The sequence below is a fragment of the Schistocerca americana genome, chromosome 2 (genome assembly GCF_021461395.2).
Source record: "Schistocerca americana isolate TAMUIC-IGC-003095 chromosome 2, iqSchAmer2.1, whole genome shotgun sequence".
NCBI classification, from domain to species: domain Eukaryota; kingdom Metazoa; phylum Arthropoda; class Insecta; order Orthoptera; family Acrididae; genus Schistocerca; species Schistocerca americana.
Genome location: NC_060120.1, coordinates 871094708 through 871120218, shown reverse-complemented (window position 1 = coordinate 871120218; position 25511 = coordinate 871094708). Strand labels below are relative to the sequence as shown.

Genomic DNA, 25511 nt, shown 5'->3' with positions numbered 1-25511 from the left:
AAACAGCATATCCAGACACTCCGGGATGATGATGGCATTGCAACAGAGGATGACACGCGTAAAGCTGAAATACTAAACACCTTTTTCCAAAGCTGTTTCACAGAGGAAGACCGCACTGCAGTTCCTTCTCTAAATCCTCGCACAAACGAAAAAATGGCTGACATCGAAATAAGTGTCCAAGGAATAGAAAAGCAACTGGAATCACTCAATAGAGGAAAGTCCACTGGACCTGACGGGATACCAATTCGATTCTACACAGAGTACGCGAAAGAACTTGCCCCCCTTCTAACAGCCGTGTACCGTAAGTCTCTAGAGGAACGGAGGGTTCCAAATGATTGGAAAAGAGCACAGATAGTCCCAGTCTTCAAGAAGGGTCGTCGAGCAGATGCGCAAAACTATAGACCTATATCTCTGACGTCGATCTGTTGTAGAATTTTAGAACATGTTTTTTGCTCGAGTATCATGTCGTTTTTGGAAACCCAGAATCTACTATGTAGGAATCAACATGGATTCCGGAAACAGCGATCGTGTGAGACCCAACTCGCTTTATTTGTTCATGAGACCCAGAAAATATTAGATACCGGCTCCCAGGTAGATGCTATTTTTCTTGACTTCCGGAAGGCGTTCGATACAGTTCCGCACTGTCGCCTGATAAACAAAGTAAGAGCCTACGGAATATCAGACCAGCTGTGTGGCTGGATTGAAGAGTTTTTAGCAAACAGAACACAGTATGTTGTTATCAATGGAGAGACGTCTACAGACGTTAAAGTAACCTCTGGCGTGCCACAGCGGAGTGTTATGGGACCATTGCTTTTCACAATATATATAAATGACCTAGTAGATAGTGTCGGAAGTTCCATGCGGCTTTTCGCGGATGATGCTGTAGTATACAGAGAAGTTGCAGCATTAGAAAATTGTAGCGAAATGCAGGAAGATCTGCAGCGGATAGGCACTTGGTGCAGGGAGTGGCAACTGACCCTTAACATAGACAAATGTAATGTATTGCGAATATATAGAAAGAAGGATCCTTTATTGTACACTCCTTGAAATTGAAATAAGAACACCGTGAATTCATTGTCCCAGGAAGGGGAAACTTTATTGACACATTCCTGGGGTCAGATACATCACATGATCACACTGACAGAACCACAGGCACATAGACACAGGCAACAGAGCATGCACAATGTCGGCACTAGTACAGTGTATATCCACCTTTCGCAGCAATGCAGGCTGCTATTCTCCCATGGAGACGATCGTAGAGATGCTGGATGTAGTCCTGTGGAACGGCTTGCCATGCCATTTCCACCTGGCGCCTCAGTTGGACCAGCGTTCGTGCTGGACGTGCAGACCGCGTGAGACGACGCTTCATCCAGTCCCAAACATGCTCAATGGGGGACAGATCCGGAGATCTTGCTGGCCAAGGTAGTTGACGTACACCTTCTAGAGCACGTTGCGTGGCACGGGATACATGCGGACGTGCATTGTCCTGTTGGAACAGCAAGTTCCCTTGCCGGTCTAGGAATGGTAGAACGATGGGTTAGATGACGGTTTGGATGTACCGTGCACTATTCAGTGTCCCCTCGACGATCACCAGTGGTGTACGGCCAGTGTAGGAGATCGCTCCCCACACCATGATGCCGGGTGTTGGCCCTGTGTGCCTCGGTCGTATGCAGTCCTGATTGTGGCGCTCACCTGCACGGTGCCAAACACACATACGACCATCATTGGCACCAAGGCAGAAGCGACTCTCATCGATGAAGACGACACGTCTCCATTCGTCCCTCCATTCACGCCTGTCGCGACACCACTGGAGGCGGGCTGCACGATGTTGGGGCGTGAGCGGAAGACGGCCTAACGGTGTGCGGGACCGTAGCCCAGCTTCATGGAGACGGTTGCGAATGGTCCTCGCCGATACCCCAGGAGCAACAGTGTCCCTAGTTTGCTGGGAAGTGGCGGTGCGGTCCCCTACGGCACTGCGTAGGATCCTACGGTCTTGGCGTGCATCCGTGCGTCGCTGCGGTCCGGTCCCAGGTCGACGGGCACGTGCACCTTCCGCCGACCACTGGCGACAACATCGATGTACTGTGGAGACCTCACGCCCCACGTGTTGAGCAATTCGGCGGTACGTCCACCCGGCCTCCCGCATGCCCACTATACGCCCTCGCTCAAAGTCCGTCAACTGCACATACGGTTCACGTCCACGCTGTCGCGGCATGCTACCAGTGTTAAAGACTGCGATGGAGTTCCGTATGCCACGGCAAACTGGCTGACACTGACGGCGGCGGTGCACAAATGCTGCGCAGCTAGCGCCACTCGACGGCCAACACCGCGGTTCCTGGTGTGTCCGCTGTGCCGTGCGTGTGATCATTGCTTGTACAGCCCTCTCGCAGTGTCCGGAGCAAGTATGGTGGATCTGACACACTGGTGTCAATGTGTTCTTTTTTCCATTTCCAGGAGTGTATGATTATGTGATAGCGGAACAAACACTGGTAGCAGTTACTTCTGTAAAATATCTGTGAGTATGCGTGCGGAACGATTTGAAGTGGAATGATCATATTAAATTAATTGTTGGTAAGGCGGGTACCAGGTTGAGATTCATTGGGAGAGTGCTTAGAAAATGTAGTCCATCAACAAAGGAGGTGGCTTACAAAAGACTCTTTCGACCTATACTTGAGTATTGCTCATCAGTGTGGGATCCGTACCAGTTCGGTTTGATGGAGGAGATAGAGAAGATCCATAGAAGAGCGGCGCGTTTCGTCACAGGGTTATTTGGTAACCGTGATAGCGTTACGGAGATGTTTAATAAACTCAAGTGGCAGACTCTGCAAGAGAAGCGCTCTGCATCGCGGTGTAGCTTGCTCGCCAGGTTTCGAGAGGGTGCGTTTCTGCATGAGGTATCGAATATATTGCTTCCCCCTACTTATACCTCCCGAGGAGATCACGAATGTAAAATTAGAGAGATTAGAGCGCGCACGGAGGCTTTCAGACAGTCGTTCTTCCCGCGAACCATACGCGACTGGAACAGGAAAGGGAGGTAATGACAGTGGCACGTAAAGTGCCCTCCGCCATGCACCGTTGGGTGGCTTGCGGAGTACAAATGTGGATGTAGATGTACTATGTTGTGATCTGAGTCTATATCTGCTCCTGGGTACGCCTTGCAATCCAGTATCTCGTTTCGGAATCTGTCTGGCCATGACGTAATCTAACCGAAATCTTCCCGTATCATCCGGCCTTTTCCAAGTATACCTCCTCCTCTTGTGATTCCTGAACAGAGCATTCGCTATTACTAGCTGAAGTTTATTACAGAACTCAATTAATCTTTCTCCTCTCTCATTCCTTATCCCAAGCCCATATTCTCCTGTAATCTTTTCTTTTACTCCTTCCCCTACAGCTGCATTCCAGTCCCTCATGACTATTAGATTTTCATATTCCTTTACATACTGTATTACCATCTCAATATCCTCATACACCTTCTTTATCTCTTCATCTTCAGCTTGCGATGTCGGCATGTATACCAACTATTGTTGTCGGTGTTGGTCTGCTGTCGATTCTGATTAGAACAACCCGGTCACTGAACTGTTCACAGTAACACACCCTCTGCCCTACCTTCCTATTCATAACGAATCCTACACCTGTTATACCATTCTCTGCTGCTGTTGATATTACCCTGTACTCATCTGACCAGAAATCCTTGTCTTCTTTCCACTTCACTTCACTGACCCCTACTATATCTAGATTGAGTCTTTGCACTTCCCTTTTCCGATTTTCTAGTTTCCCTACCACGTTCAAGCTTTTGACATTCCACGCTCCGACTCGTGGAATGTTATCATGTCGTAGATGTTCGCCCCCGGTAGCTGAGTGGTGAGCGCGACTGACTGTCAATCGAAAGGGTCCGGGTTCGATTCCCGGCTGGGTCGGAGATTTTCTCCGCTCAGGGACTGGGTGTTGTGTTGTCCTAATCATCATAATTTCATCCCCATCGACACACAAGTCGCCGAACTGGCGTCAGATCGAAAGACTTGCACCAGGCGAGCGGTCTACCCGACGGGAGGCCCTCGTCACACGACATTTCATTTCATTTCGTGGATTATTCCTTCTTTTTCTCATGGTAACCTCCCCCTTGGCAGTCGCCTCCCGCAGATTCGAATGGGGGATTCGCTTTAGCAAGAAATAAACGCAGATAAGAAGATACGGAGAGAAAACGTTTTGAGGTACATAAAGCCGTTCACCTCAGAGCGGTGCAGGCATTCTTTGATGGAAAGATAAAGTTCGTTCTGAAAGCCAAATAGGGAAAAGTTAACTGCATCTTACTTGCTTATATACAAAATTCATCTCCTCCTCATATCTACCAATGAGTGTTGTATACTACATCTGACAGTTGTGGCATTATATCCTTGAAAACAGTAAATGTGGAAATACACAGATATTTGGTAACTGAGGGGAAGAAGAGTCCAATGGGATTCTGCTGCATTTCAAAAACGGCATCTCACACTCAGAGTTAACCGTGGAGCTGGTTGTGACAGCTGTCCTGGGGAAAACAAAAATAAAATAATGGTTTACGTCCTCTTCTGTATAGTGCACATTCTTAAAATTTTTCTAAAAATGGTTACGTACTTATTTCCCGTTCGTGGTCATAGCAATCTACCAAAGGACCATGGATTTTCATTTTTTTCTGGGCAACGCAGGATAATTATCATCGCCGAACTTCCCGAAACCTGGGATGAAAGGCTCCTGAAGGCCCAAGCATGTCCATATCCATTTGTTTTTTATATATTCACCCACCATGATTTCAAGGATTTTAAAATAGCAATGGACAGTTTGTTTTTAAAATCAACAAAGCCGGCATTCAGACTTCAGGGTGTTTGGTCTATACAATTAAACTTAGAAAGAAACTGTATATTTGCTACACGCGTACCATGGTACTTGGAGCTCCAAAGTGATTCAAAACTCCCGATACAAAAAGCTTACTATGAGCTTTCACAGCCCCTCTTGGACTAAAGCCTGAGAAGGCTTCACGTAACGACCGAGAGCAGCGGCATTTGCATAGATTCGTCAGTGAAAACACACAAGCAACGCAGCGTGAAATAATCCCAGAAACAAATGTGGAACGAACGACGAAAATATCCTTGGTGCGAAATTTGACGCTAATGGGTATGGCAGCAGACGACCGACGCGAGTGTCTTTGTTGACAGCACGGCATCGCCTGCAGCGCCTCTCCTAAGCAAGTGACCATATCGGATGGGCCAAATATAACTAGATTTCAGTTGGTTAAAGCTGATAGTAGGGTTCCAGTGTGGCGTAGACCCCACGAAGCCATGGCCCATGGTTGTCAACAAGGCAGTCTGCTATCTGGTGGTGGTCCCATTATGGTGTGGGCTTTGTTTACATGGAGTGGAATGGATCGTGTGGTCGAACTGAACTTATCGTTGACTGGATATCGTTATGTTCGGCTATCTGGAGACCATTTGCAGCCATTCATGGACGTCATGTTCCAAGACAAAGATAGAATTTTTATGGATGACAATGAGCCATGTTATTTGGCCACAGTCGTTCGCGATTGGTTCGAAGAATATTGAGCACAATTTGAGCGAATGATATGGCCATGCAGATCGCTCGACATGCATCCCATGGAACATTTATGGGACAAAAGACATGAAGTCAGCTCGCGGACGAAATGATGCCCCAGCACACAGTATCCCATGACTATTGTCATCTCAGTGAACATTACCATTATGAGTATGCTGTTGACATTCCTCTAAGATGGAAACAGCCGTCATTACAGGCCTTAACACACACTTTTCTAGTCGTATGAACACTCAGGCACACTAATGCTTCTCTACTGTCCAGCTGAATCGTCTGACCTTATTCCAGAAGAAAAGATCTGTTGCAATTCTGAACAGTGGATGAAACGCAGCACTTGACACCAACGCAGTCTAGTAGCTCTTTGGGATCTAATAATGTTTTCATCTGGATATGGGATACGACAGATACTGGTGAACTCCGTCCTTCGTCGAAATAAGGCCGTTATCAAAGCTCGAGACGGTGTTACATGTTACGAGCATGATTTCTGTTGCATGTGACTAATCTTTTCCCAATGTGGGTACAAGGACAAACTATTATTTTAGGACCATGGCTCTTTTTCATTTTTGATGAGTGTTTTGAATTTAATTATGATAACTTAGCTAATTAGTGTGCCATGTGAGCATAAGTCTGTTAGGAAAAGGCTTCACCCATTATTACATAGCATTTTATGCTTTATTCTACATTAACATTTTTATGTAATAAGGAGGGAAAAATTTTTCTATTAAATTACAGAACGTATAAACAGCGACTTTGGTTGCAACTTTTTTTTTTAAGTTGGCCGCGGTTTCAACTGCACTAAGACAATCTTCATCAGAATAAAAAGTTACATGGAAAACATGTAACCACACAATGGTTTAAAACGTCTGAGCAAAAGTGCTCTCGTCAAATATATTTTCCATGTAGCTTTTTACTCTGATCAAGACTGCCCTAGTGCAGACGAAACTGTGGTTAATTGACAAAATTTTGTGTAACCGACGTCGCTGTGTAAACTCCCTGTTATTGAATAGCGTACGGTTGCTAGATCACAGCCAATAAAATGGTTACTTACTTATCGCTCTCTTTATCTTCTCCACTGCCACTATCATTGTCGTGGAACGTGCATCGGCCGCACTCGTACAGGTATGGTTCCTAAACAGTTACAAAATATTGAAAAAAGAAGAAGAAGAAAAGAGATAGTAACAGATTAAAAAGTGAAATTGAAATGATTTTAAAATAGTAATCTGTTCCCAGTAAAATAGAATAGATACATACGCGCGCGCGCACACATACATACACACGTGCACACACACACACACACACACACACACACACACACACACACACACACACACACAAACACAAACACTGTAAGGAGGCTGTTTAGGTTTTCTTATTGGTAACGCCACGTAGCGCTCTGTATGAAAATCACTGGCTGTGCTGTGTGCAGTCTGTGGCTACTTTGCATTGTTGTCTGCCATTGTAGTGTTGGGCAGCTGGATGTTAACATCGCGTAGCGTTGCGCAGTTGGAGGTGAGCCGCCAGCAGCACTGTGGGGAGAGAAATGGCGGAGTTCTGAAATTTGTAAGACTGGATGTCATGAACTGCTATATATATTATGACTTTTAAACACTAGTAAGGTAAATACATTGTTTGTTCTCTATTAATATCTTTCATTTGCTAACTATGCCTATCAGGAGTTAGTGCCTTCAGTAGTTTGAGTCTTTTATTTAGCTGGCAGTAGTGGCGCTCGCTGTATTGCCGTAGTTCGAGTAACGAAGATTTTTGGTGAGGTAAGTGATTTGTGAAAGGTATAGGTTAATGTTAGTCAGGGCCATTCTTTTCTAGGGATTTTTGAAAGTCAGACTGCGTTGCGCTAAAAATACTGTGTGTCAGTTTAGTGTTGATCAGAATAGGTAAAGAGCGAAATGTCTGAGTGCGTTCAGTTCTGCTCAGCTGTTTGAAAATCAAATAATGTAAGAGGTTTATCAGCACAGTAATTAATTAATTTTTCTAAGGGGACATTACAACACAAACACGTAATCATACTCTTATTATACGCTCGGCTACGCCAAGTGCAGTGTAGTTGTATTTTATTTATGGCAAAAACATTTCGAATGTTTTTGTCGCCGCAATCACATTCATGAATTTTTCGCTGTTTGCCAAGAAATAATTGCGAAACTTCGCCAGAGTCTGAAGAGACTATCAGAACTTGTGTTTCAAATAAAATGAACTCATTACAGCGCCATTTCCAGTTGCAACAGATGCTGTGATTTGGAAATGCAATTAGAGGTAATTGATTTACAAGTTCCTTGTATTTGTATTACTTTTCTTTAGAACAGGTGCTATGGTGAATTTCCTGCGGTGATACTGTGATATTCACTACCTGGAAAAGGAAGTGAAACACAGAGAAGACATCATTGGATGTCGCTGCAACTTCGTACTATTGGCGGGTAGTTAAATGATCAGAGCTACAATTCTCTGTGACAAGTCGAACGGTCACCAGAATGCTTTAGTGTTGTTGGTATTTTAGTGTTGTTTCAGGCCTGGTAGTCTTATAAGGGACTTGAAGGCCTTCAGATGTTTGAATCACCACTGTGAAGGATACGGAGATGCTGAGTTCTCGTGTGAGAGTTTGAAAGGGCCTCACGGTGGGTCTCCATTTCGTCAGCTGCTCGGACTGTGAAATATCGAAATTTGCGGATCATTCTGATGTGACAGTGATCTGATGTTGCGCCATATGGAAACGTAAGGGTAGTTACATTAGTCGTCCAGGTGTTGATCCGTCACATCTGTGGGGGGGATCGCCGTGTTGTGCACCAAGCACACTGTAACGATTTCACATCGGTGCCTGCCAGCCGAGAACAAGTAATGGAGTCCCAGTAACGTCCTATGTTCTCCCACACTATTTGTCAGAGACAAGCAACAGCCGGAGTGAGGAAGTACCATCCCATCAGCACATTTAGGCTAAGTTTGGAGTGATGACATGATTGTGAAGAACTGACTGCCGTTTAATTACGTCGCACAGCGGTCAGTGATGAACCGCGGTTCTGCGGTAACCTGCGGTGAGTATGGCCATGGGAAGAGGCCCCTTCCTTCCAGTAGTTTGGTGAAGCACAGCGGTGTTATTCCTGGCTTTATGGAGCGGGGGGGGGGGGGGGGGGGGGCGAGGGAGGGCACCGCTTATGACTTTATGACTTCAGGTAATGGCTGATTGGGGGATGATGAAACTCTGATATGATAACGGTACGGGATAGTCATCCTGTGTCCTCATGTGTTACCTCTCATACAATGTTTGTGGTGCCATTTTTCAAAAGGTATATGCTCATCCACTCATGACAGGTTTCTCTATGAACTGTCGGAGTGATGTTAGCGACTCCTGGGGCCAGCAAGGTCATTAGATATGTACCCGACAGAACTTTTGTGGGACCTGCCAGGACATGAATTCCGTACCAGCGCAAGTATCCAGTATATCAAGGGGCAGTTACAAGTGTTGTGGGCTAGCTAGCCTCGGGAGAAGATTCGACGGTCTGCCTTCCCACACGCATCAGTGCCTGTATCCAGGCCAGACTGGATATAACGTCATCATGAAACGTGGGCATATAAGTTCTGTCTAAACGTGACTCGATTTTGTAGTCAATTAGTTAACATCACATATCTTCCAACCAGTAAAGTGTCATTTCGTTTGTTCCTCCCCTTGTGGATGCTTTACTTTTTTTGTGACGAAATGTGGATATACAAGTATTTCAAGTTTTTAATACCACGCTGAAATGCAGACCACATCAGCTCTATATCTGAATCGTTTTTTTTAATCTTCTGAACATCTTATTACTCGTGAAAAAATAGAACGAAATAGAAGTTCGCAGCATCATAATCCAATATTGGAAAACTTTCTCGTTGGAGTTCGGAGCCTGGCGCCAATTTCCTAACTATGGTTCAGTGCTAGAGGTGACTAAGCGCTGTTTGCCAAGTTTTGAAAAATCTAAGAGTAAAGCCATGAATGAAATAAAAAATGTACATGCCCTGAGAACATGAACGTCCTGCCTGTAATCGTTCAAGGTGTTCTATTTTTTTCTGAATATGAGTGTAATTTGTAAATTTTGTCAGCACGCCAGTGACTGTACAGTGTAGTATATGCTAATACGTGTTACTGCCATTGACAGTTTAGCCATTAGATTTGTTGTAACGTATGAAGCGATCTCTTGTCCGCCTCTTAGACTTCGGCAGTTAGCCCAGATATACACGTACTTTACAGAACTTCGCATTGTATTCCAGATAATCGGTCCTTAATTTTCTCTTACACTCTCCTATCCCAGCTGATAATACTCTTAAGCAGCAGAAACGTATTATAAACAAAGGTAAAATTTGCTCGAAGTCCTCTCCAGCCAGCACCAAGACGGGGCAAACCAGACAAATGGCCTAAGTCGCAATCAAAACGACGAACAGGCACAAAGCAGACATTTCGGGAAAGAAAAATCCGGACGAGATTTGCTAACCTTGCACGAGCAAAAGTCCTGCATAGTAAACTCTGCAACATAACTTAAGCGAGCAGAAGCCACATGTCATTGTAACAGCTCAGCTCGATTCCGTAAGAGAGAGTAAAGTTTCACAAGAACACATGTCAGCCTGCTGATATGGCGGGAAAGTAGCAAACGGAAGCTCTAAGAACTATTCTTACGAAACAGAGAGTGGTGAAGACCGGCGATGATCCCAGGAAAGGAGGCCACATTCAGTCATTGCCGGCCCGATATAACGTTGCTGCGTGATACAGTAATAATAAATACTCAGGCTTCGGAGTCTTTGGGTTCAGTCATTGCGTTGCAGTACACCATCTTCGAGATTTAATCAGTGCTGCGCCGCTGCGTGCCCATAAGCCGTAAACATCATAATAATCAATACGTATGTTTTCGGGTAGGGCCCACCCTTAGCAAAACGCAATTTTGTTTTTTTCACCCAAACATGTGTCACTGCAGTTGCAGCATCTTCATTGAGCTTTCATTTTTATGGTTGTTAAAGATAAAGAATGTTCTTTACTGTTTGTGTACATGTAAATATTTGTTTTTGAATAGTAATTAGAGGTATTTGAAAAAAACACATAAAATTATGAATTCATACCTTTTTACCACATGGTGTGGTTTTCCTGATATATTATGTTTCTACAGTGACTGTTTTGTTTCACAGTTTGTCATCGGCAACTACTTACACCTTAAAGTAGACAAATTATTTAAGCGAAGTTTCACTTACATTTTCTTTTTCCACATTTTCATCATTGTCAAACACTATATATTGTGCTGTCGCTGTCATTGTTTCACTGTTTACCAGCTGTAAAAACAAATATGGCGGACAGTTGAAAAATTGAAATTGTAAAAACAAGATGGCTGACGGGAGAACAGTTGAAAGTGTTCCTGGCAGTTGTTCTGAATCTTTCAGAAGTATCTGTGCATTCTGTGTCTGTGTGTGTGTTTGAGTCAAGGAGAGAGAGAGAGAGTAGATTTGAGGATTTTTCATCATCCTTATTATTATTATTACTTTTGTGTATGTGTGTGTGAAAAGGGAGAGAGAGAGAGAGAGAGAGAGAGAAAGAGTGTGTGTGACAGTAGGTTTGAGGATTTTTTTGTGTGTGTGGGGTGGGGTTGGGGGTGGGGTGGGGGTGAGAGCTCAAAAGGTTGCTCTCGTCTAACAATTCTTTGAGGGCAGAGAACAGAGCTCCATTGCAGAGAGCTATGTATTCAATTATCACTTGTTTTCCTTCCACTATGGCTTTTTCTATCTGATAATTTTCTTCAATTATTAGTTTTTGTGGGGGGCTGTTGCTGCATTTAAGAATTTTCAAATCAGTATTGACGTTTGTTGGGTTGTGTTTCTTGCCCGGAAGGTGTTCAGCAAATGTGGAATGACAGCTGTTACTTTTTAATGCTCCTCTGTGTTCTGTGTATCTGGTATTAAAGTTTCTGCTTCTCTGTCCTATATAACCTGATTTACAGTCCTGACACGTTAGTTGGTAAATACCAGATGTATTGTGTTTGTCTGTGCTTGTGTTGATTGTCCTTAGCTTTCTCTGTGTTGAGTTGTCTGTCTTGTATGCTATTTTCAGCCCTTGTTTTTTGAGTATGTTGCGTATTCTGTGGACTGCTTTGTTGTTGTAGGTGAGAGTGAACCACTTGTTTGTTGTTGTGGTTGCTTCTTGTTCATGTGTGCTCATATGTATGTTCTGTGTGTTTGTAAGTTGATGAGTAGGCTTTTGTTTTTGTGTGTTGGGTGTCCTTTTTAATTTTGTTTTAATTTTGTGGTTCCGTTCATCTGTAGTTTTTGTGTCATATCCATTCTCTACAGCTATTTGTTTGATTGTCTGTAATTCATTCCAAAAGCATATGTATTGTTGAAGCAAACATGGGAAAAGGAGCTTCAACCACAAGATGATTATCATTATCATCATCATCATCGCCAAGATGACCTCCGTCTCCGAGACTGTTACCTGTCTGGCCTACCAGACGCTGATGCTGTGACCTGCTGACCTCGCAGTCAGTGATAGCAGATTGCGAGACTTCTACCTATGGCTTTCTGAGTTGCTTGACGCACTGTACTCCTGTCACAGTACTCGGGAAATACGCCAACAGCTGCTGACTTCCAGCTGGTATCTGTAGGAGATCATTGACATCCCATACCTTCCTTGGTGAAAGGGCTATTCTGTGGGTCACTTACACGCCATGCAGAGATGCTGAGAGGTTACCAGATCATAACCCCTTCGACGTCAACGAGAGTATTCGCTAATATGGAGCTTCGGTCCTAGTCAGCCTCGCCTATCATATGGGTAACGACGTTCACCTATAAGGCCTGTCACCTGTATTACGCCGTTATAACGGAAGTCTCACGCTTAGGTCGACGTCCGCCAGAATTCGCTGAGACAAGCATCAGCAACTACCGAGGCTGCGACGCAGCACCGGCGCCAGTGTAGCGCCGACTCAGAAGAGAAAAAAAATATTGTAAATTTTAATGGATAAATTCTTGTTCCAGTAATGTTGCGTCATTTGAGCCGAGCGCGCCAACTGGCTTGCTCCCCTACACTCCACACAGTATAGGTCTCAATCCTGGCCACTACAAAACATACGTGAGTAACGTCTTCTGCGGATCGATCTCAGAACTAGTTCTGTTTCTTCGTTTCGTAATTTCAATATCTGCTTTGAAAGAATAACGTGATTTATCTTTCTTATGTAGAAGCAGCTCACAGCTTTCAATAAGGCATTACAGATTTCGCAGCCATCTTTATGGATCCACTAAAAACGTGAATTCCCTGCGTGTTGGTAGATTCGGATAAATGTGAGCAAACAGAAGTGTCTCCTTTAGTGGCACAGTTTGTTTGGAATAAGTCTCTCGTTTTCGGTGTATTCATATCTGGTGTTAACAGTATCTGTGCATGTTGGCCTTCAGATTGTCAATGGTATGTTATAGAGGAGCCAACAAATTTCACCATCTTTTCCTCTATATGGTTTGGAGTCTTGTTACGTGATGCATGCTTTCGTGGACCATCAGGAAAAGACAGATCTGCTGCCGGATTTCGTTTTAACCTCAAATGTAATATTCCACGTGAAATTCACAAAGTTTCACAGTAAAACTTCTTGCAAACCACATGATCCTCGCCACTGGCTGACTGTAATCTATATAGTCGTAATGTAATGGTTCTCATCTTAAAAAGAGGAGAATTTCTGTCGAGGCACACTTCTACATTGGATACACTAACTATGCAATTTTTAATTTGTGAAAGGTGTCATGCAGAGGGCTACATTGACTGAACCACAGAAATAAATTCTAGAGAGTTGCAATCAAATGCAGACTTGCTTATTTCATCACTTCTGAAGCTGTTATATTCCCATCGAATTTATTTTCTGTCAACTTTGGCACTTAACATGCGATTTAAAGACTGTGACCACCTCATTTACTAATTCAGATCAAAAGGAGAAAAATGTGTCTTCACAATTAACCTATACGAGAACCATTCTGAACTCATTAACCGCAGTAACGGCTGTTGATTTTAACCTTTTGAACACGATGACATTCACAAAGCGATGCACTGCATGCGTTTGCATGTTTCTTCATTTCAGATCGTAGCCATACTCGCAATACAATTTTAGGTTGTTTTCTCAAGTGAAAAGCAGCACTTGTGATCTTCACGATGTCACAGTCAGGATGGCGGTTCAAGGCTTGGTACAAACGTTTCACATGAGAGAAGCAAAGCTTAACTCTCTACTAGTTAAGGAAAATAACCTCTCGTACCACAACCATGTTGCCTGTATGAACGTTAGACACCGTTCTGGACTATCCTGTTTCCGGCCTGCCCGCGCAGGGCGCACCTTCGTGATTGGTCGGTAGTGTCCACCAGTCATTTTTAAAATTACATTAATTCTTTTGTTAATCTTTGTAGGTCGTTTTTAATAATTGTAATCGTTACTGTATAGATGCCGGTATGAGTAAAATCATCAGTATTGTCAGATTGGTTTCTTGATCATTTAAACATTACATAGTAATACTGAGCGTTATGGATATTGGCGTCGATTCTGATACGGTATTCCCGGTCATGGAATCTCTCCAAACGCAGCTGTTTGTGTTCTGGTGTAAGCGGGAGCCTAAGCAGTCCCTGATCAACGGTGCAGAATGACACAGAATGATGCAGTTAGTTTATATTTGTTCTCGTTTGGTAGATGTAGATCCAAAGGAGGTATGATGTGCTCGGTGCACAATTCGCACATCCTCCTTTTTCGTGGTAAGATATCCTCAACCACAAACTTGATGTGTATGCCTGCCTTCACGTTCTCACGCAGTGCAACATCACCCAAGGTCTCAAGTCCAACAAATCTGGATATTGCACGATTCGGCCAACTGGATAAGTGGAGACACAGAATGAGGCTCCTTTCCAAGTTCGTCAGGGATTGATAACATTATTTCACACAAGTATACGGTATCTCTGAATCTTCACCACCTGACTCGGTTCACGTCCCTTTTACACCCTACCAGACCTGATAATAACACTAAACAAGACCAACGTTAATGCACTCTGGAGCCGCTCTGCTTCACACACAATTGCAACCCTTATTATTTTTACACCCTCGAAGATGGTGTGTACTCGCAGTTACACTGAGGATCATGTCCCCTTGGTGCTCTTTTTTCTTTTTTTTTCAGGCTGTCCAGAGGTTGTATCACAAACATCGTACTAATGAGCTGTGCTGATCGCCAATGATAGGAGTTACAGGAAAGACAAACTTCGGTGGACGGCTGGCCATTTTCGGTCTATAGGGAGACAGCTTCCTGAACTGTTATGCAAAGGCGCCACACCACGTTTTGTACGTCATTTGATACGGGGCTCCATTGAGCCCCTTGCCCCCATTCACAGCGCTTTGCTGAATTTCTGCTACGTCTTGGAACCAAATCACTTTGTCACACGTAACAGTATAGCCAGGCTTCATTTTTCCGTACAGCTGATCTCCGTGTTTCGTATGATTTCGTGGTTTAGGAATAATCCTTACCTTGTGGACATATTTGTGATTTATGAGTAGGGGTAAGTACTGTAGCTTCGAACACTTTTCAGAATTTCACTTCTACTTAGCCCTGTAATAGAGTTTAATGTATTTTATTATTCCATTTTGAAATGGCAGCATTCACTTTCTATGTGCCACAGTCTGCTCCTTGGTTTTCCCAACGTGAAAATCTATTCCCAGGTACACTTGGACATGTACCTTGGAACAAATATTATGTTCACATTTAAAAGTGTTAAAAAGGGAAAATCTTGTCAGTACTGCATGTAACAGTTATTTGTTACATTGTTACTCTGCTACATACCAATAATCAGTAAATAAGGTAAAATTAAGAACAAATGTCATCAAAATCCAGTTACAAATTAAAGTAGCTACCGGCAGCTAACACAAATTTCCATTTTCCAGACAGTTCATTTGCAAATATCACGTCTCCATGGTGAAAAGACCCTCCATTTCAAGCTACAAGGTGGTGAATGACTTGAAGCATGGCTTAAACGTCTACACGAAACGTAACTAGTTTTAAAAATACACAGAATTTACTCACCACAAAACTCTGTAACTGAAGAATTAATAATATCCTCAAGATAGTTTTAATAAATTAGACAGCACTTACATACACGAGGTGCATTCAAGTTCTAAGGCCTCCGATTTTTTTTCTCCGGACTGAAAAGAGATAGAAACATGCACATTGTTTTAAAATGAGGCCGCATTCATTGTCAATACGTCCCAGAGATGGCAGCACCGTACGGCAGATGGAATTTTACCGCCAGCGGCGAGAATGAGAACTGTTTTAAATACTTAAAATGGCGACGTTTTCCTTACTTGAACAGTGTGCAATCATTTGTTTTCTGAATTTGCTTGGTGTGAAACCAATTGAAATTCATCGACAGTTAAAGGAGACATGTGGTGATGGAGTTATGGATGTGTCGAAAGTGCGTTCGTGGGTGCGACAGTTTAATAAAGGCAGAATATTGTGTGACAACAAACCGAAACAACCTTGGGCTTGCACAAGCCGGTCTGACGACATGATCGAGAAAGTGGAGAGAATTGCTTTGGGGGATCGCCGAATGACTGTTGAACAGATCGCCTCCAGAGTTGGCATTTCTGTGGGTTATGAGCACACAATCTTGCATGACGACCTGAAAATGCGAAAAGTGTCATCCAGGTGTGTGCCACAAATGCTTATGGACGACGACATGGCTGCCCATGTGGCATGTTGCCAAGCAATGTTGACGCGCAATGACAGCATGAATGGGACTTTCTTTTCGTCGGTTGTGACAATGGATAAGACATGGATGCCATTTTTTAATCCAGAAACAAAGCGGCAGTCAGCTCAATGGAAGCACACAGATTCACCGCCACCAAAAAAATTTCGGGTAACCGCCAGTGGTGAAAAAATGTTGGTGTCCATGTTCTGGGACAGCGAGGGCGTAATCCTTACCCATTGCGTTCCAAAGGGCACTACGGTAACAGGTGCATCCTACGAAAATGTTTTGAAGAACAAATTCCTTCCTGCACTGCAACAAAAACGTCTGGGAAGGGATGCACGTGTGCTGTTTCACCAAGACAACGCACCCGCACATCGAGCTAACGTTACGCAACAGTTTCTTCGTGATAACAACTTTGAAGTGATTCGTCATGCTCCTAGTGACTTTTGGCTTTTTCCAACAATGAAAGACACTCTCCGTGGCCGCACATTCACCAGCCGTGTTGCTATTGCCTCAGCGATTTTCCAGTGGTGAAAACAGACTGCTAAAGAAGCCTTCGCCGCTGCCATGAAATCATGGCGTCAGCGTTGTGAAAAATGTGCACGTCTGCAGGGCGATTACGTCGAGAAGTAACGCCAGTTTCATCGATTTCGGGTGAGTAGTTAATTAGAAAAAATATCGGAGGCCTTAGAACTTGAATGCACTTATAAACGCTGCACAAAACACGTCACGTCTCATAACAACAAAAACAACAGAAAGTGAAGGAAACCCCCTTCAGCGGTCTTTACTGCGCATTCTTTTACGTGGTTCTAAAAACGGTCAGTGTACTGAAACTACATTGAAACACCTTCATGTACAACATCTTCCCCTACCAATACCTAACTTAAATGAATTATACAGGTCGTAGCGCAAGATGAGAATGTCGATGGTTGTGATGACTGGTTTTATGTACTACGTTTTTTGCTCCGCGTCACCTATGCTCAGGGGTCACGCTTAAGACACAATTGACGTACACTGCGTGGATCTTCCTCCATTTTCCGTTGAGGAAGAAGATGTTGCGATTTGACTGTTGAACAAATCCTCGGGATCTTCCAGAAAACGATCTGATTTTAGTATGTGTGCCTCCTACGCCAGTTCTGGCAGCAACATTGTGTTTGTAGTCCGTATGCTTAGGCATGGCCGGAGAAGGCATGCTCTGTTCTTGAATTCATCTTTCATTCTATTCTGTTTACCAATCTTTCTTGAACCCCTCAACAAAAGGTCGACGCTGGGTATGGGAAGTTCCCGGAAAATCGTCGACCTAGAAAGGTATCTCATTTGCAGGGTTTCCCTTCAGGTGATAAATTCGTTAATAGGCAGCTGTGTGGACATTAGAATAGCCTGATCGTTCTCCTTCGGTCTTCGTCCGTTTCTAGTTCTGGCACCGTTCTCATAGAAGGAGATTCATTTATCTCGATCTACAGCGATTAGATGGCGCTGAAGAGGTCCTTCTGTGCGTCCTCTGTTATGACTCTACAGGCAGTAAGTGTGCTGACTTTAGAGCTGAACAGTGTTTGCAACAGTCATTCTAGGGTACAATCATACCCCGCAGACGAGTATGTATCCCTTTTGAACAACTTTATCATCTTGAACGTGTTCGCGTTGTGGACCTGTGGCAATCAAGGTGGAGTATCGACTGGATTCTGCACGTGTCGCTTCTTTCGGCAGTGGTCTGAGGAAAACTCCCAAATTACAGACCAGGTTCTGGACGTCCGCGCAGTACAGACGCTCCTCAGATTCGACGCATCGAGCGAGCAGCGGTGACCAACCGAACATCATCCAGGTAAGAAATCGGGGCACAGGCTGCACCTGCTGTGCTGCCAAGGACCACTGGAAAATACCTGCTGGCCAAAATTCCACACCACCGTGCAACACATTTCTGCTGTCGTGGAAGGGTTGATTGGAGAGTGGAATAGTGCACGTTGATGGGGGTAGGTTCTGTCTGTATGCGAATGATGGGCGTACATGCGTATGACATAAACCTGGCGAGCTGCCTATGCCAGGATGCATTCCCTTACAACTCACTGTTACCATCCCAGGCTTAATGGTGTGGGGGGGCCGGCCAACAGTTACATCTCGCTGTCGCAACTGGTATTTCTGCAGCGTAAAGTAACCAGTGCTGCATTTCACAGACTGTTATGCCCTGCCACTGCCATTTCTTCGATAGGAAGGTGATCGGCTTTTTCCGCAGGCCAATGCGCGTCCATATATGCCTGTTGTGACGCAAGTTGCTACTGGTGGTGAATAACTGTCAGGCCAGCAAGGTCAACAGATTCCTTGTCAACTGAACTCCTATTGGACGTATTGAAGTGGGAAATTTCTCGTTGCCCATATCCTGCAAGAACAATTGCCGAACTACAACAAAAGGTGCAAGATGCCTGGGACTGCCGGCTGCTGTGTCCGAGCGGTTCTAGGCGCTTCAGTCCAGAACCGCGCTGCTGCTATGGTCGCAGGTTCGAATCCTGCCTCGGGCATGGATGTGTGTGATGTCCGTATATTTGCTAGGTTTAAGTAGTTCTAAGTCTAGGGGACTGATGACCTCAGATGTTAAGTCGCCTAGTGCTTGGAGCCATTTGAGCCATGACTGGGACAATCTACCACAGGATGCCATTCGGCACCTCTATGATTCCATTCGAGAATAAGTGTCTTCGTTTCCACCAGAGGTGGGCACACTGGTTGCTGGTCGACTGTGTGGGCACCCTTTACTATGGAATGTGTGTCTCCTACAATGATTAACTACCTGTCACGGCACTTGTCAATAGAATGACGTTCTGAATTCTGATTTCGGCAGTGTAGCAACACGTAAACACTGCCTCTTCTCCACCGATGTCTACTGCGACTTTCCCCGTTACTTTCCTCACACTAAGAAGCAAATTCAGATAGTACTCAGAAAGGGCAATTAGCGGAAAATTTTGTAGAAGTTTTCTTTGGCAAGGTTTCTATATGTTTTAGAGGATGTAGAATCTGCATTCTCAAAGTCACTCCAAATTTCGGCTTGGGAAAAAAAAAATTGTTTCCCGTTTGTAACTCGTGAACGACACAATTTTCGGCAACTTTGACTATTATGGAAATAAAGAGAGTAAAATTCCCACAAAACAGGTCTGTTTGACGTTTTTCGTCAGACCAAACGTATGGCGTGTATCGCATGTTGAATTTGGCGCTGTTTCAAATCTGAGGTGGAGCATCTCACGACCTCCAAAGCTCCCCCCCCCCCCCCCCCCCCCCCAGGCCCCACCCCTCTGTGCTCTTACTGTACTTCGTTGCACTACCATTTCCGAATGCCATCCTCTAGTAATGTCACGATGTTACTGGAGTGGTTGGTGGTTGACAGTTGATGCTTGCTCCGGTGGAGGGTTTAGAGTTTGATGGTTACCCTGACCAGTTGAGCACCAAGATGAATGAGCGAGCGAGAAAGTCTCACAAATGCAGCTCTGTGTAAATAATCTTCAACGAAACAACGGTAACACGTGTCGCTCAGGAGAAGTTTCCTTCTAATTCACAGATCAAGATCAGCACAACATCAATGTTAACGACCAATTTGGCAAAAGCAGGCATGGCTTCCAAGTAAGCTGTGGAACATGCTGATATCGTGCTTATCAACACCGTTCTGTCTTTGGCCCCCACATAGTCAACGATCGTAGTTGTTGCGGAAGGTCCTGGACCTTCTCGTCATTCTAACAGACCTCAACAAAATAATGTGTTACTGACGAAACAAGGGAGAGGAAAAATAACATAGCAGTTCTACTCTCCTCATGAAACTGGCCATTCCGCTCAAGAGAACATCCTGTTTTTCACGCACTCAGTGTCTGTGACACTACATCTGCTCTTTACAGTCAGGGCAAAGTGAGTGTCATCACTAGACTGAAGAAAAACCCTGAAATCCAGCAGTGGCAAACAAATGTTTGAAGATCCGTGGGGAAGGAGACCGTAGTGGAGTGTGATAAACGATGTCGCTTCAAATTTTACGGTAGTATAAGACGAGGGTATGTGAACCACCTCAAATACAGAAGCTACATCAACTCTGCATTCGTAACAACTGCCAACTTCGCTTCTCTGCCACCATCTGAGGAAGCTGCTTGCCAGGATATTCTCCGAGTGCAGCACCATGTACAACAGTGGCTTGGAAAAATAATGATTCCGAGGAAAGGGGTTGTGCAGGTTCGAAAGATCCCCTGATTCCAACCACTTTGCTTCAGCGTTAGGACCGAAAGTTATCCTGACCTATATCGCATGCAAATGCAGAACAGTGTGTCGTGGCTACTCTTGTAGAAGAAGAAAAAACAGGTCTCCGTTACTTGTAGCTCTGCATCAGCTAAAAATGAAAAAATATTCAGTCTCCTCGATTTGCAAGACTTAGAAGACGTCGAGTTGAAAATAGAAAAGGAACAAGAGACTGAAATGAGGAGTGGCAACGACGAAGGTAAACCTCTTTTCAAGTTGTTGTTGTCATAATTTTTCGTTGTGAAATCTCATGGTCTCATTGTTGTAAGAAACACTGCACATTGGTTTCAACGTTAATTTATTTTAACTGCTTATTTTACTTACCTGAAATATACCCATATACAGGGTGTTTGGGGAGGAAAGGTCAATATTTTACACAATGATAGTGTAAGTAATTGTGAATAAAAAATGTTATATGAACATAGGTCCGCAAATGCTTCGTTAGGGAGGTATGGGTATTTAAAGGAACTTTAATTCTACAAAATCGATATGCACAGCGAGAACGTATACGCAATACAACTGGACCGTAACGTAATTTTCTTGAAAACAATGTGACAGAGAAGTACGCCTATGTTACACATTTATACGTATTGCTTATTTACTTTGCATTTAGTACATAATGCATTACAACATGCGCGTTACATGTATTCAGTTGAAAAAGACGTACCACGTCTTTTAAAAATGGTTTTAACACTTATCGTACAGATGTTGTACAGTTGACAGAACAGTTTCGAATATCCCACCATTATCGTCAATGCATTTTTGCGCTCTAGCGATAACATGTTGTGTTGCTTGTTCAGTTGCATGTGGTTGGTTCCGAATCAATTGATTAGCGTCCAAGATGCGACGAAGCAGTTCATCTCGTGTATTTACCTTCACTTAGTGCACCTCTGATTTCATCCAACCCCATAAACAGATATCTAAAAGTGTAAGGTCAGGTGGTCATGGAGTCCAGTTAATAGCACCGCTACGACCAATCCAGCGATTAGGGTAGGTACGGTTGAGATGGTCCCTCACACATAAGGCAACATGTGAAGGGACACCGTCATGTTGAAAGTGTATTCTAGTTCTCTTGGCTAAAGGAACGTCTTCCAACAGTTCCACAAATGAATTTTCCAAAAAATGCTGGTACCTCTCTCCCGTCAATCGCTGATTGATAATAAGTAGACCTACCAAAGGTTACCAATCATGCGGCACCAAACATTTATGGGAAAACGAACTTGGAAATTGCTATCTGCTGAAGCGTGTGTATTTTCCTATGACCATTGATAATTATTGCATGTGTTGTTTATTCCATGTCGTGAAAACTGGGCTTCTTTAGTGAATTGTATGTATGGAGCAAATGACTATTCTCAATTACCCAGTGACAGAACTAAAGTCGTTGGGCGTTGGCGTCAACGTGGAGGTTTTGGACACGCTGTATGTGAAACGGATACAGGTTTTCCGCATGTAATGTTTTCCATACTCATGTCTGTGGGACATTCACACGCAGGGACATTCTTCGTACTCTCGTACTGGGACATCACTCAACACTTGCGATAATTTCTTCCTGTTCTTGAAAAGATTGTTGACGTGCACGCTCGGACGAAAAATGTCTGCTTGGAAACGAGCCTGTTGCACGTAAAGTGATAAACACTTTGGTAAACACTCTGCGATCAGGTAATCGTCGAGTCGGCAGGCGCCTGTGGTATTCTTCTCTTGCAGGGTAGCACTACCGTCGCAGAAGCCATAAACATACGCCATATCTGCGTATTCCTCATTACTGTAGACGTGTGGCATTGTTTTTTTGGAAATTTGTGGTAAGATCTTATGGGACCAAACTGCTGAGGTCTTCGGTCCCTACGCTTACACGGTACTTAAGCTAACTTAAACTAACTTACGCCAAGGACAACACACACACCCATGCTCGAGGGAGGACTCGAACCTCCGACGGAGGAGGCCTCGCGGACCGTGACAAGACGCCCCAGACCGTGCGGCTACGTCGAGCGGCTGGCATTGTTAGCAGCGCTTGTACGAACACAATTAAAACCATACACTACATAGCTAACCGATCCGCCGCCAGTACACTGCACAATGCGGCTTACACAGCACAACTGCGCAAACAACGGTTGATTGTACTACGTACCTCGTACGTCACATGACCATAATACGCGGTAAGCTGCATAGCGTAAACATGGCACGTACCCGTGCATTGTTTGCAAGAAAATCACGTTACGGTGCAGTTGTATTGCGTATATGTGCACTTTTTGCGCACCAATTTTGCAAAATAAAAGTTCCTTTCATTACCCACGCCTCCCTAACGAAGCATTTGCGGACCTATGTTCATATAAAATTTTTTGTTCAGAATTACTTATACCGTCAGTGTTTAAATTATTGACCTTTCCTCCCCAGGCACCCTGAAAAATCTCATTTTGCAGCCGAATCGAGAGCAGTGGAGCACAATGCTCGAATAAGATGAAACTTCTTTGAAATTTCTTTAAATTTATTTATTATAAGGGGCGATCAAAAAGTTTCCGATCGAAGGCCGTTAAGTGTGTTAGGGGAGTGTTATGGGACCATTGCTTTTCACAATATATATAAATGATCTAGTAGATAGTGACGGAAGTTCCATACGGCTTTTCGCGGATGATGCTGTAGTATACAGAGAAGTTGAACATTAGAAAATAGCAGCGAAATGCAGTCAGATCTGCAGCGGATAGGCACTTGGTGTAGGGAGTGGGAATTGACCCTTAAGATAGACAAATATAATGTATTGCGAATACATAGAAAGAAGGATCCTTTATTGTATGATAGCGGAACAAACACTGGTAGCAGTTACTTCTGTAAAATATCTGGGAGTATGCGTACGGAACGATTTGAAGTCGAATGATCATATAAAATTAATTGTTGGTAAGGCGGGTGTCAGGTTGGGATTAATTGGGAGAGTCCTTAGAAAATGTAGTCCATCAACAAAGGAGGTGGCTTACAAAAGACTCGTTCGACCTATACTTGAGTATTGGTCATCAGTGTGGGATGCGTACCAGGTCTGGTTGACAGAGGAGATAGACAAGATCCAAAGAAGAGCGGCGCGTTTCGTCACAGGGCTATTTGGTAAGCGTGACAGCGTTACGGAGATGTTTAGCAAACTCAAGTAGCAGACTCTGCAAGATAGGCGCTCTGCATCACGGTGTAGCTTGCTGTCCAGGTTTCGAGAGGGTGCGTTTCTGGGTGAGGTATCTAATATATTGCTTCCCCCTACTTATACCTCCCGAGGAGATCACGAATGTAAAATTAGAGAGATTCTAGCGCGCGCGGAGGCTTTCCGGCAGTCGTTCTTCCCGCGAACCATACGCGACTGGAACAGGAAAGGGAGGTAATGACAGTGGCACGTAAAGTGCCCTCCGCCACACACCGTTGGGTGTCTTGCAGAGTATAAATGTAGATGTAGATGTAGAAGTGCAGAATCGATATGCCAGTCAGGCAAAATTGCCGTGAGCATAGAGACAATCATCTCGACGGCGCTCCACGTTGAAGGTAATCGTTTGGTAAAACACGGTGTCCTGCTGCGTGAAGAAGTCCGTAACTGCCTGCTGCACATCCTCATTACGGCAGAAGTCCTTAACCTTTTGAGGCCTTCTTTAAGGAGCCGTAGATGTGATAATCGCACGGAGAGAGATCAGGACCATAGGGCAGATGCTCGAGTGTGAGTTACATTTGGGATGTGGGGACGTGCGTTACCATGAAGTAGCAGCTCCCTGTGGCGCACCATTCGATAGCAATGGTTTTCGTGAGAAGTGCTGCCCCATACCCTTCTCCATTCTCCGATGGATGTCTACCGGTGTTTGTCCTTCGGCAGCCAACAAAAGAATAACTGCACGTTGGTCTTGTTTGGGTGCATTGGTAGTAACGCCACCATAGTTCACGTTTCCTCATTTACGCACGTGCATCGGAAAGACACGAATGCCACACCAATCCCTTGCTCGCATGTCGATGATTATATACCCTCGTCGGAGTCGCGCTACGTTGCATACATGGTGCAGTAACGCCCTGAAACTGAAACTTTTTCATCAGCCCTTGTTGTTTCTGTGATATTCAGTTCGAAGGCTGGTTTGATGCAGCTCTCTATGCTACTCTATCCTGTGCGAGCCTCTTCATCCGCGAATAAGTACTGCGGCCTACACCTTACTGAATCTGCTTGCTGTATTCGTCTCTTTTGCTCTCTCTCTCTTCGATTTTTACCTCCCCCCCTCCCTTCCAATACTAAATTGGTGATCCCCTGATGTCTCAGGAAGTGTCCTCTAAACTGAGTCCTAATTTTGGTCAAGCTGTGCCACAAATTCCTTGTATCTCCAATACCATTCGGCCCATCTAATCTTCAAGGTTCTTCTGTAACACCACATTTCGAAAGCTTTTATTCTCTTTTTTTTCTAAACTGTTCGTCGTCCAGTTTCACTTCCATACATGACTACACTCCAAATACCTTCAGAAAAGACTGCCTATCACTTAAATCTATGTTCGATGATAATAAGTTTCTCTTCTTCATAAATGTTTTTCTTGCCATTGACATTCTACATTTTATATCCTCCTGCCATCAGCAGTTATTTTACTGCCCAAATAGCAAAACTCATTTACTACTTTAACTGTGTCGCTTCCTAATCCAATTCCCTTAGGATCACCTGATGTAATTGCATTATTCTTGTTTTGATTTTTGTATGTTAATCTTATATCCTTCTTCCAAGGCACTGTCAATTCCATTCATTTGCTATTCCGTGTCATTTGCTGTCTCTCACGTAATTACAATGCCTTCGCCGAACCTCAAGTTTCTTATATCTTCCCCCAGAACTTGAATTTCTTGTCCAGATTTTTCTTTTGTTTCCTTTACTGCTCGCTCATTGTACAGATCGAATAACATCGGGGTAGGCTACAGCCCTGTCTCACTCGCTGGTTCTTTACAAGCTGTTCTGTACGAGCTCTATAT

At 44.1% G+C, this 25511-nt stretch overlaps 1 protein-coding gene across 1 annotated transcript in view; it reads right to left on the bottom strand.

Annotated features, from left to right (window-relative positions):
- LOC124594500 overlaps positions 1-25511 on the bottom strand; it is a 167396-nt gene that overhangs the window by 95707 nt on the left and 46178 nt on the right. Inside the window, exon 3 of the mRNA XM_047132874.1 lies at positions 6632-6711. Within this exon, the coding sequence (XP_046988830.1) occupies positions 6632-6711 (80 nt within the window). The remainder of the gene's footprint in view (positions 1-6631; positions 6712-25511) is intronic.